The 13,681-nt window shown below is 41.3% G+C and overlaps 1 protein-coding gene across 5 annotated transcripts in view; it reads right to left on the reverse strand.

The window, feature by feature from the left end:
• Positions 1 to 639: 639 nt before the first annotated feature.
• Positions 640 to 13,681, reverse strand: part of RSU1 (Ras suppressor protein 1) — a 106,328-nt gene continuing 93,286 nt past the window's right edge. For 4 of the 5 annotated variants that reach the window (XM_032682478.1, XM_032682501.1, XM_032682510.1 and 1 more), the window contains exon 10: positions 640 to 1,112. In XM_032682478.1, coding sequence (XP_032538369.1) covers positions 1,010 to 1,112 — 103 coding nt within the window. In that variant the 3' untranslated portion in view covers positions 640 to 1,009. The remainder of the gene's footprint in view (positions 1,113 to 13,681) is intronic. The other variant, XR_004355985.1, reaches the window with a different exon arrangement.

Genomic DNA, 13,681 nt, shown 5'->3' on the forward strand with positions numbered 1-13,681 from the left:
TCCCTCGTTAGCTTTTGTTCTCCTAAGACTAAAATTGTTTGGAAATCACTGGCTTTTAGGTTTTCCTTCCCCACTGGTAAGACCTGAAGCTGTTTGAGCTGTTGAACAATTTGCAGTTTCTGAGCTTGGTTGCAGTGCCAGCTTTGTATAGATAAATATAGAACCTGTGGCATTTTCAAAAGCCATTTGGAATAGCTCTTCAATATAAGCACTTTCAGCAGAGATTAAACACATTATTTGGGTTTTCCGCCTAAAGAAAAAAAAATCACTTAAAAAATTGGCAGAATTACCAGTTTCTTCAATGACAAAGTTCTCTTCCCCAAACTGGGGCTGGCAATTGGCAGCTCTTTACAAAGACAATTTTTTTTTTCTTTCCTGTCTCCCCTTCCCTACTCTTTGATTTCAAAATAACTTTCAAGGCAAAAAGAGCAAGATACAGTAACATTAAAAAAAAAAAAGAAACTGATTAAAATTTTTCATTCTTTAAACAAAATGCCTTGCATTTTTACTAATTTGTATCAGATAAAATGCTACCACATTCCTACAGAAGAAATTAACACCTTACAGGAAACTGGACACATTATGTTCCTCAAGGAATTTTCTATTTCAGAAGTCCTACTCAAAAAAACAAAACAACAATACAAATTAAAAACTTTATTAAAATCAATTGGAATATAATATGAAATTTAATATCATATAATATAGGTGTAAAACCCCTGATATTAACAGTATGTGACACATGTGAAGAGAGGACATTAATATACATATAAATAGAAAAGCTAAAATATGTTTGACAGTGATGTATTAAATGGCTACATAAATGTGACCATAATTAGGAGAATATATAAATTTGTATCCCTCTAGCAGTACCTTCTAAAGCAGTATACATAGTAAATTGCATTTAATTCTAGTCTCTGCTTTCTTATAAGCAACAGGAGATGTGAAGGAATATTATAAGCACATGCAAAAGCAATGTAAAAGATATAAAACAGAGGCAGAAGCCAGGCACTTATTTGTTCTTGGCTGCCAGAGGCTTACGGCTGATCTTCTTTGACTTGTCATTGTTCTTCTTTGGAGGTTCAGGGTTTGCCTGCATGTGTCTGCCATAAAGACTGTAAGGAAATGAGACAAAAAAAATTGTAATAGAGGATTTTACTCTGCAGCATGTTAAACAATGCATCTAGTCACTAGAAATAAAAAAAGTAAGATCTTTATTTTGTCTCAACACACTGAATTTTCTATTAGATCTTGCTGCAGTCATTAACATTTGGGTTTTCGTGACTTTTCAGGGTAGTAACACCAGTAAGAGCAGGCCTTTGGAGCAGTGAAGGAGCAATCAGTTTTGCCTTAAGAAACTAGCAACCTTTATTCTGCAGTTATGGGATTAAGGCTTGGAAGGCTGCAAGGATGTGTATTCAAGTAGACAATGATAAAAATTGGGTTGAACTGAAGAGATAGAGTGCCTGCTTAGAGCAGAGTGAGCATCATCCCTAACCAGAAAACCCAAGGGCTTGATAATGTGACAGAGAGCAATGGTGTCACAGCAGCCTTTGCTACTCACACATGATTGATAGCACTGGGACAGCTACCAACACATCAATGCCACATTAGTAAGTACCACTGATTAAATGTTGACAAAGTATCCTACAATTAAGACACTGGCATTCACTGTGAAGCTAAATAGACTACATGGCTGAGAGGATCTTGCTAAATATCACATAGTAATTGATAGATAATTTATGAGTAATCCCGATTAAACTAAATTAAAAACCTACCCAAAATAAACACAGCTCAAATTTAACTTCCCTTATTGACATAATGTGCTTTTCGAAGACGTGCTTTGCGGGTTTGGTTGGGGTAATTTTCTTTATAGTAGCTGGTATGGGGCTGTGGTTTGGATTTGCACTGAAAACAGTCTTGATAATAGAGATGTTTTTGTTTTTGCTAAGCAGTGCTTGCAAAGAGCCAAGGCCTTTTCTGCTCCTCACCCCACCCCACCAGGGAGTGGGTTGGGGGTGCACAAGTTGTTGGGAGGAGACAAAGCTGGGACAGCAGACCCCAATTGATGCAAGAGATATTCCAGACCATACAGGGTCATGCTCATCATATAAAGCTGGGGGAAGATGGAAGGGGGGGACGTTCAGAGCGATGGTGTTTGTCTTCCCAAGTCACCATTACATGTGATCTTGGAAGTCTTTTCCAACCTTCATGATTCTGTGACTTTATTCTATTCTTTACTATTCTAATTATATGTCAAGTCGTTAAAAGCTACCACCTGCTTTATTTTGCTGTATCTGGAAGATACTGCAACCCTGGGGTTCCTAGACCATGGAGTGGGATTAGAGCTTCTTGTAGGGTGGGGTGGAGAGGAAGTGCTAGCTTCCACCTTCTCAGCAGCTGAAGATTTACATCACACTGCTAAGCAGGCTGCAGTCAAGGTGTACTGTAGCTAAAACAGCCTTGTTCAAGGAAAATACAACTGTAAACTACGACATTACTTCACCTTACTGAAATTTTATACGTGTCATCACCTACTGTCAACAAGGGATCAGGTGCCATTTCCTGACGAATGCAGAGAGCCCTGACCCTCTGTGATAACTACATGCTTTGTGTTAGCTACAACAGTCATATTTTCTTCTATTTCATAAGAGATAGAGCCCCAACAGCACAAGACTGTATTTTATCCAAGTACACAGTATGCATACTAATCAAACATCTATCCTAAATAACCGTCCTGTTTTGGAAGGCATTAAGTGAGTTGAGGGAGGGAGTATGTGGAAGGAGATGGTTTGGTATTAGGAAATACTATCACTGTAGAAGAGCACAGAAGTGACATTCAAGGAGGTTGTCCCATAAGAAACTGATCCAGGGTAGAAAATGTCAGGGAACAAGCAGTATCTTGTTCTCAATGATATGCAATGCAGCATTTGAACCACTGTCAGCAATAATTTTGTAACTCCAAGAAGTTAGCAACAGAGAAGTAGAAATGTATACTCAAATCTGTGAACACCAATAGTTAGCTAAATACTAAATTAACATTCAAGCTGTTTTTTGGCTCTTTTTCATAGAATAACAAAGTCCTCATTTGGGATTTTAAGCACTGAATTAACAGAGAATCCACTGGTCCACCATATTTGAGCACAAAAACCCTTCACAGATGGGAACAGAAGTCCCCTGTCACTGTCCTGTCTTCCACATCCTGCTGCCTCACAGCTCCTTTGTCCTGTTAGTGCCAACCCAGAGAGGATTGAAATAGCTTTAGTGGTTCTCAGCTATTACATACCCTCTTTTTGCACAGGTTGCTTTAGGTTTTCCTTTTTTTGGTTTGGAAACTTCACGTGAGTTTCCCTCTCAGGTGACCCTTTTGGCATTTGTTACGCCTCTCATTTCTTCCTTTCTCAGTGCAAATGTTCAAAGTTTGTGAACTGGCAGAGCTCTGGTAGTGAACTTTTCCTGAAGCAAAAGGGTGTGGTGGGGATTCTACTGACTACACAGATGCTTTCCAAGTGCAGAAACTGAATAATGACAATTTTGAATGAACTTCAGAGTTCTGCTGAAGTCTACGTGGGCAACGCCTTTTGACTGTGAAATGAGATCCAGTGGCCACTGCATGTAAGAATCCCAATTTACCTGGATGGAGTTTTGGTATTTCTTTGATACTTGCTCCTCACAATGTTCAGTGCTATTGGTGCTCCAGTGATTCCCTTTGCCCCATGCAAATACTCCAGTAGTAATAGATGTACATGAGTTGAAGGCATCTACAGAAAATTTCACATTCCTTTTATTTATTCTCACGTCCAACCACTTCTATCATCGTGTGCACTGAAGTTTCATCCAGGAAGATAATTACTGGGTTTGAAATAAGCAAATCGAATACATCTACTTAGGTTTTCCTGGCAAAATGCCAAGGAAGTTTCAGCGCACATTGCTATCTCAACTTAAGATGAGTGCTTTACAGTCTATCACAGGAGTCTGCTACACAAAGAGCAAGGATCAGATGTATTTGGATTATACAAGCCTTCACATACAGGGTCACTCTCTTGTGTTTGCATACATCAAATATGAGGAGACATATGGTGTCACAACAACATTTAAATACAATAATGACTGTGATAATGCCTCTGGGACAGAATTTGCATTCTGTTACACTCGGGAAAAGAGAACTCAAAATTTTCAATGAACTTTTGGTAAAATAACAGACACCACTTCCATAGCTCCCAAGGGGGAAAAAAAACACAGGAAAAAAAAGCAAAAGAAAAAAACTAATGGAGCTTATCTGCACAGAGAAGTAACTATCTGAATTCCACAAGAACCTACAACCCTTTGGTTGTAACAGATGTGAAATTTGCACACACAGCCTTTAATGATTTCAATACCTACTGGAAGGATGCAGCCACAGAAGTAGCCATAGCCAAGGTGTCCAAACTGTGTACACGCTCCTGCTCTGCATCCATGCAAAGTCAGCTGTGTTACGCAGAGACACTTGCACCTCGTCCTCGGCAGCGGAGGTCAGCTTATGACATGCACACAGACAACTGTGCTGCTCGGCTGATGGATGGTAATGTGCTGGGAGATGGCACCTTGACATCGCTGTTTGTATGACTAGACCCTTAGCCACAGCAGACTGTCTCCATAAAGAAACCAGGGAATACTGAGGCAGATTGTGGCTATAGTTTCAAGGCAGCTTTGTGAGATAAGTGCTGATAGCACACGGCAGCACCTTCCCACTTGAGATTTTGAAATGTCACCTGTTTATGGAGCTGGTACTGCTCTGAGAAGGACACTACGACAGCTCACACGCCAAAACCTCTAGTGAAGAATAAAATCTGGAGTGCAAATAAATATTTGAGATGTTTGCAGTTTGCAGCAACAGTCAGCAGCTAGTTATTATAACCACAGCTCACACACTGAAGAACCTTTGTAGACTTAGCAGCTACAGTACTGCATGCAGCCTTCTCATTATGTTAAAGTGAAAGGGGAGACTACATGCAAGACTGAAAGCTCTCAGATAGAGACTTCCAATTGCTTTCTTTCCTCGTATATATTTTTCAAAGCAAATATATCTCATGAACATAAATGTTTCTTTGTATGCAGATTTAAACATAAACAAAATCTCCCTGCATTCTCCACCTGCCTCACTGGAAGTAACAAACAAGAGCACTACGGCTGCTGCTGCAGCAAAACTAACAATATCAAGTGAGAAAGATGCTCATTAAACTTCATCATTCTGTCTACTTTAATGATGTTTTTACTTAATAAAAATTCCCTAAGTAGTTGCAAGGATATTAGGCAAGGTCTCTGCTTATGTATCAGGGGCCTAAGCTGTCACTAGCAAGCATGCAGTTCAGGAGGGGCATTCCCAAGAGGAAAGAGTGAATACAGCTTTCTTGTAATACATTCCAAGAGAATCAATAACCACAGCCTGCCACATTACTTAAGTATTTAGGAAAGTAGGTGATCCTTCTAAATTAAACTACAAATTGCAAAATATTGCAATTTACAGCATAAAATCAGGCATGGAGCCTTGTAACTTGAAAGCATAGAGTCTTGTTACCAAAATCTCTGAATTTAAAAACTGAACCACAGTTAAAATTCATAAAGTTCAAAAGAGTCAGTTTCAAAAACCACCTTCAGCACAACTGTCTCCAAGTTTTCTCTCTTGTACAACAAAATGCTCACTAGCTGAGGGCTACATGCTCCCAGAGATGAAGAGTAAACTTGTGTAAACTAGGGAGTTACTGCAAAGTGTTTGATGCACACATTGATTTTCTTCAGTTCAAGCATTTTGAAAGAGGATTTCGAGATCGAGCCATAAGAAATACACTGCTCTCACTTTATGTCTGTAACAGACCTACAGGGTTGAGTATGCAGTATGAAAAGGACTGCACAGCTAAATACAATCCTGGAGAGATGCTACCTCCAGCTATGTACTGTAATCTGGGAAACAAAGGTGAAACATTCCAGCTTGCTTTTTCAAAAGCTGGAGCTCAGGATCAGGCAGATATTTAGTGTGCAGATGAAGCTTCAAATGTGGGTATTTACAGTGACCTCAACAGGACGGTCCCAAGCCTCAGCTGCTGAAGCAGGAGACAGGAAAAGGCTAAATCAGTGGTAATATCACTAGAAGCCCAAAGCTGAAAGAAGTGCTTGCACGACTGGTACATGCTGGCTACCCTGCATTAGTTACAATTCACATGCACTTACAGAGAGGTGCTTTCACCCTAGTGGTTTTTGCATAGTTAACTGCTGCTCTGGTATCCCCTCCGAGTGACTGGGACTAGCCTTTTCTCCTGTGAGAGCTTCTAACACGTCACCTTCCCAAACCACATATTCTCCCAGAAAAGGGACACAGATACTGGGGTTTAATTTGTCAGTAACATACTAGTGAGAGGAAACAGTGGAGGTTAAAATTACTTTGCAAGTTCATATTATTTTGGTAGCTTACCAGTAATGTTTTTATTCCGTGTGACATAAGTTAGATGATTTCAATGAAGAGGACCACTGCATGGCTAAATGAAACAAATATCTGTTTTCCTTACACTTGGATGGCAAGCTGCCGTTTTAGGATTCTTAATAAGAAAGAACAGACAAGAGTGACTCATTTTATTCAGCTAATTTTTTGCCCCTTGTTTGCAAGTGCTCTGAGAGCAGATGGCAGCAGTGTCAGCAATATTCATCATCTGAACAAGCTCTCCCAAGTTTCTTCAACAAGCCACATCTTTGGCCTGTCATCAGTCTCTGTACCAGCTCTCTCCTCGTGCTCCACAGCGGACGCAGCACTGGCTGGACGAAGCGAGCAGGTGCTGGCAGTGCCACGTGCTATACTGCAAGGGCCTCTGGGCTACTAAATCCGCAGCTCTTAATGTGCTGTGAAACAGCTCCACTACTTTTAGGTCTGTAACGGTTTGCCTTCATCTATAGCCCACTGACTCTGGTACATCTAATGCTTCAGATTGCCCCAATCTCCACACACCATAGAACCCAGCCCTGAAACACTCTGAAGTGTAATAACCGGTGTTATTTTTCCATTCCTTCCACCTGTGCCAGTAATCTTCACAACCCGGAGTTCCGTCAGACTTTGCCTGTCATCACTCTCCCCAATCCCCACTATGTCCTGCATTTCAGCTTTCAAAGAGCCTTTCTGCATCACCAAAAATCCCTAATCCCCTCAAGTGCTTTCCGGGTGCCCACAGGCACTCAGTAGGGGAACTGATCACCTCCTCCCATCTTGGCTTAGCTTTTTTTGTAACTAGTTTCATTTTTCGGAGCCCAAATTTGATAAGAAGGAAAGGATTCAGTAGAGGTAGAGAGCTAGGTAGCTAAGCCCAGGTCTCCCAGTCAGTGGAGATCTAGCTAATGGAGCCATTGGAGTACAGAGCTTTTTGGGTGATCTGCTGTGAGATGCTTAGTTGCATTACCCTGTTAAACATTTTCACCAACTACAGTGGACAGTGGGCAACTGGCTGACATGCAGACATTCATGTTTAGCTATTTTAAAATGCTAGCTGAAGTCCATCCGAAGCAACCACTTCCCACTTTGCACACTCTCACAAGCTGTTAGCCATCTTACGTTATAGACTCTGCTGAGTCACACAGTCCAAAGTTGACTTACTGTGAATTTCTGCCTAAAAACACTTCAAATCTCAATAAACGAAAAAAAGTATTCTGCCAAAACTGTTCTGGAGCTCACTGTCTCAGTGACTGCGCACCCTCCAAAATAAGCCTACCCATTCCATGGGTCTTCCTACTGCCACTTCATTGTTTCCCACAGGGCTCCCTTCTGCTGGATCCCTCCACTATCCCCTTTACATTTGCTGCTCTATATACCTGAAGAAAAGAAAGACTCTGCCATGTTTCTCACCCTCTATCCCTACAGGTTACTGTCAGAGACAGACTCTGACCAGGGGAGATGTGTCTGTGGGAGGAGATTTCACCTGAGGTAACTATAATTTACAAACACTTGCTCTCCTATAGGACTGCCAATTGCTAGATAATTTTAATTCTGCTAGATCCATCTGCTCTTAAAATGGTTAATTTAATCCCTACTTCTTTGAACTCACCATCTTGCATGTTAAGGAGAACTCATTTTTTTTCCATAAGGGAATTCCAAGTAGGTATTAGGTACTTCTTTAATTAATACACAATAATAAAAGAAAGCCTTCTCCTTATATTCTCTGAGGCTAGCAGCCTTTTGAAACAAGTACTTTAAATGTGAGGCTTGTTAGGGAAGCACAGCTGGAAGCTAATAGAAGCCTAGCAAAAAAAAAAGATTTTTTTTAAAGGAAAATATACAGGCTAAGATTTGCAAAGCTGGCTAATGACTTTGCATATACAACCTGAAAGACTTTACAAGATCTGGGGCTTTTGACAGAGAGGGTTTTGAAAGCATATGGAACATGAGCATCTGGTTTCTGAAAGTCAGGCCTATCTAACACCCAGGGAGCCCAGCACTGAAAATCTCAGCCATGCTTACAAAGCCAAAGAGACACACAAGGCGGCCCTCTGTGGAACTGCCACAGAGATTGAAAGAAGAGGGTGCGATTATGATTATTTTTTTCAAAACAGAGACAAACAGGAATTAAGATCTCATCTAGATAATCTATTACGCTGATTAAAAAAAAAAACCAGCTAGCCCAGTAAAACGAAACAGCAGCCTGAGATGACCAGAGAGAGAACAATTTGTTTCTGCACGTGGAAAGTCCTATGAGACTATCTCAATTATCAAGAATTTCTCACCTGGGACTCGCATCTTCAAGAACATCTGTGAGGGCTGATCTCCCTTCTCATGTTTCATTTCAAATGGACTGATGACTTGTTCAGTCTACACATGCAAACCAGTCCCTGAATCCACCCCTGGCATGGAAGAACTGCATAGGTCAGAACCTGAAGTCCTTAAGGGTGAGAATTCCCACAGATTGCAGAGGAATATTTCTCCCCTTGTTTTCACCAATCAAATGGTGCTTTCCCACTTATATATGACCATAAGAAACAATTTAGTGCCAGACATAGGCATCAGCTGTTTACCCTGAGGGCTGAGGTAACCACTAGAAAAAATGACATCCTCCACCTAATTCATAAAAAGCAATTAGGAGCCACAGAATCTGCATGAGCAGGCTCAGCTTCTTTGGCAGAAGCCAGCACAGGCAGCTGCATAGAAAAATGCACGACCAAGAAGGAAAAAGACTGCTCAAGAGAGAAAGAAGTATGTTGTGTTCACTGAAGTCCTGTGTATCATCATAGTCCTTGTATTTATGTATTTGTAATTCATGAGCATTTAGCAGTAGAATCAACAGTTGCTCCACTTCTCCAAACCATGTTGTTGGGACCGCATTCAAGGCCACCGACCTGATCTCAAACTAACCCTGGACAGGCAGCAAACATGGTGCAGAAAACACACTGGCTTGCAGCACAGACAGCCTCCTGGAGCCAGCTGAACACAGTCTTCTTCATTCTTATGTTATTTTAATGCTCTTGTCCACATGGAGTCCTTTGGGCTTCAGTAGAACAGTGCTCATTTTCCTTTCTGAATGCTACACTAAGGGGCTTGCTGCTCAGATAAATCCCCTTACATAATCTTTATTATTGATTTACTACATGCATTTTGCTGTGCATCTAATTAACATTTAAAAAAAGGAAAACAGAGGGTAAAAATAGCTAAGTGCAAGCCAAGGAACTTTCTTTAAGTTATTCTGTGTCTGGCAGGTATGTATTTCTTTTCCAGTAACCAGACGAAGTGTACCAATAAAATGTATAGAAGGGACTCTGGGGAAATACCGATAGAGAGACTCTTCTTTCCTTGTTTTTTGGTTTTTTTTTTTTTAAGCAAAATTGAAGTGTCTGAGTTAATCTAAGCCTGCTCTGCTGCACACTGACAATGACCAATTTCATTGGCAGTAGCATGAAGAACATTCAGGGACCGCAATTCCCCCCATGCAGGGTTTATACAGTAGCCCTGCTCTGCTGGGCTGGCTCACATCTCTCTCCTGCTTCTGCCATCCCAAGTGGCTGCAGGGCCAGCTCTCCAATGGTTCCTTAAAACAGACACAAAATTGAACAGTGACGAGAGACACACTGTCATGGTGGGGAGTTCAACCAAACTAACCACCCTGAATTGCCACTTCTGAGACCCTTGAAGGGGACGGACTAAATCCTGGTCCTGCCACACAACCCAATTGCATGACCCAAAACAAGAAGGCTGTGTGAGCTCTGGGGAGCTCACACAGTATAAGGGGGCATAGGATTTACTGGGGGATGCTTAGAGGGAGACTTGGGATTGAACAAGAATGTTTAAGTATTATACAGGACTTATGAATTCTTATGGGGACAGACCAAGAGAGTGGAAGTGAGGGACCAAGGAGGATGGCAGAGAACAAGTGCAGGGAAAAGGAGAGAGGATCAGGGGGGAAATAAAGGAGGTCAGTAGTGTGTAAGCAGGAGAAGGACAGCACACTTGCTTGGCCGAGCTCTGTGCCAAATCACCTTCACTTTGTCCTGCCTAAACTCTTGTCTTCTGTGTGACTGCTCTCTGTTCTGACAGCATGCATGCATGACCCATCATCAAAGTTCAAGTCAGACTAGCTGGTCACTGGGATGGACTGAATCCTGGATACTGGAGAGACTAAGGGATGTTAGGATCAGCTTCCAAAAAGGCTGAGGGGCTGTAGTCTGGTAAGACTGAATCTGGGGGCCTGATATTGAAACATCAAGATTTGGGAGCCAGGTATCACCTCATTTTACAGCCAGTTTTGAACAAAGCATCACATCCTTAATACTTGGCAAAGAATTACTGGGTTTTAAGCAAATCTTTGGTGTTTTTCCATGGCTTTTACTGTGCCAACAAAGCTGTTCCATAATCTTTTCAGGAGGGACCTACGCTATGTGGCAGCCAATAATCTTTATGACAACACTGCAATGAAAATGCCTCTTACTGTAATGAGCAGAGATCATAAGTTAAGCCCCCAGCTACCTTTCCATTATTTTTCATTAGAGTTTTTCTGGCTTTGTTATGCTTCAAGAGTACTCAGGGAATTACCCCAAATTAGGCTCACTAGTCAGCTTTTCATTACTCAGACCACACTGAAACTGAGCAATCAGCAAACTGAACCAGCTCCTGAGGTAACACAAGACACTAACATTTGTTTCAATGTTTACCATTTCTTTTTTAGTTTCTCCTCTTTCCTAAAGTTCTGTTGTGTAAAACAAAGTTGCCTATAGTTGGAGGTGGTTCTAAAACAAGAAAATCACATAATAGTTTTTCATGCCATTAACACCTTGAGCAAAGGGTTGGGCTTCCCTTCATCTACCAGAAACAAATTGTGATATACTTATGTTTTCTCGACAGTAGTGTTTTTCCTAGATTTGTGTTCCATAGTGCTCGATGAGGTGGGTGAGATAAGAAGTCTCAGTTACTATGTGAATACTTATCCCTTGGAAAATATCTAATCCACTGCAGATTTTTACACTGGCTTTCTTCTTTCTTGCAAAGCAAGAAGCTGACCATCCTGTTGGAAAACAGCAGTAATACTGACATCAGTAAGTTCTGATGTCATCCAATCCGCATGACTTCCCAAGCTGCTTTCAGTGTCTTTCAAGGTCCACAGTGTGAAGAACATAGAGCCTTTTGAAAGGCTTTCTATTCCCCAAATGTGTGTCAAGATGAAACGGCAATATAGTGTCAGCCTGATTTTGATTTCACCAAAATCAATACAAGTTTTGCTTCTGATTTCAGTGGCAATGTTTGGCCTTTAATTACCCATGTAAGCAAAAAGGCATGGTGTGGTTCACAACCTCCAAACTATAAACAACATACGGATAACATCTAGGCTGAGTATGAACAGTGGAGTGAAAATGATGCTTTCTCATCAAGGGCCAATGAGTCACTCTGTGACTTCTTAATGCATGCACTGACCAAAATAGTTTCTCTTGCAAGGAAGGTGGGATTATGCATATCGATCTGGTTTTGCTGAACATCCTTTTGCTATAGGTAGGCAGCACTTATCCTAAATTGTTGGTGCTTACGAATGGTCATGAGTTAGAGGAATGAATACAGAACTTTTACTTTAAAGGACAAGAACTAGTTTACTCATCAGATATTTGCAAAAGGCACCCATGGGAGCCTTCAACAGTGATGTAAAATAAACCAGTGGTTCCACCTGTGTCTGGGCAAGAGGAAAAGGGACATGAAGCTGGAGCTTAAACCACTTGCACTGAATCAGTCTAAGTGACACAGCAGCAATGAAGGCAGAAAGAATGCAACAATGGGGAGCCAAACTCAAGGCTGTAGTCCTTGAGGACAAGCTGCAGATCACCTACTCTGCATCTTCTTAGAAACATGCTGGAAAACACATTGCAGGGAGGGCAAACAAGGTCCTTGGCGCTTTCTTTCTGGTTCCTCAAAACACAGGCTACTAACATGTTTGCTAAATCCCAGAATACGCACAGATGGTAGAAAACATGCAACTCCTTACTTGTGAAAGATAGATATTAGATCGCATATTAGGAAAAATTTGTTCACTGAAAGGGTGGTCCAGCATTGGAACAGGCTGCCCAGGTAAGTGGTGAAATCATCATCCCTGTAAGTGTTCAAAATATGAGTAAGTGTGGTGCTTAGAGGCATGGTTTAGTGGTAGACTTGGCAGTGCTGTGCTAATGGTTGGACTCAATGATCTTAAATGCCTTTTCCAACCTTCATGATTCTGTGATTCTAAATCATCCCAGTATTCCCAAAGTCTGTGGTATAGAGTGAGTTTATGATAAATGCAGTAGTAAGAAAAGCAAAGTGGCAAAAGATTTGCCAACAGCTGTCACCGAGAAAGCACTTCATTAGCCTGTCAATTGCAGTGTCTAGGAGACATTTATTGACAACTCACTGCCAATTGATCCAACATCCATATAAAGCTCTTCTTATGCAACAAGCTTGCTGACTCAGACAATGATGAGATCTATAGAGAACTAATAGCTATACTAAGCCTCAAAGTGCTCTAATTTCTAAACAACATTAAACCAGAGTGGTAAAATCCCATCAACATCTCAGCAGCTGCACCATATTCACTGCTTACAGCACATTTTAGAATGAAATTAATTTTGATACACTTCGTAGCTGGGGCATGAATGCATGACGAGTAAAAGTCCTTATACAAACAATGTTTTCCACTTCTATGGCTATACATGCTTGTGGGACTACTGAAATACAGGGACTTTGCATCTTCTACTCCCTCAATTTAGCATGGAAGCACTCAGAGATGTTTGATGCTGTGTGCCAACAACTGCTCTGTGTGGTCGGGCCCCTCAGCCTCTCCCCAGGCTGGGGTAATGCTGCAAATGGCTAATGGATCCTGCAGCGGCTTTAACAACTGGCAGTCACTTCACACAGCTGGCAGCATTCCTGCAGCACACACGCTCCTAACCCTTGCTTGCTTTGCTTTGTAATACCTGTTTTATCACTTCATGATAAGGCAGCGTCAAAGACAGCAGGCATAACCTATTCTGGCATCTCCATCTGGCTTTATATATCAAACTTGTGCTGCTCTGGTGGATTAGTTTCAGATCCCTGTTGGCAGATCAAAGGCAGCAATAATAACCACAAATCAATCCCTCTTTAAGGCCTAAAACATCTTCTCCCTCATAGCATACCTCATTTCTTCACCACTCCAGAGCCCTTATAAATACCAACTTTGCCTAG

The sequence above is a fragment of the Chiroxiphia lanceolata genome, chromosome 1 (genome assembly GCF_009829145.1).
Source record: "Chiroxiphia lanceolata isolate bChiLan1 chromosome 1, bChiLan1.pri, whole genome shotgun sequence".
NCBI classification, from domain to species: domain Eukaryota; kingdom Metazoa; phylum Chordata; class Aves; order Passeriformes; family Pipridae; genus Chiroxiphia; species Chiroxiphia lanceolata.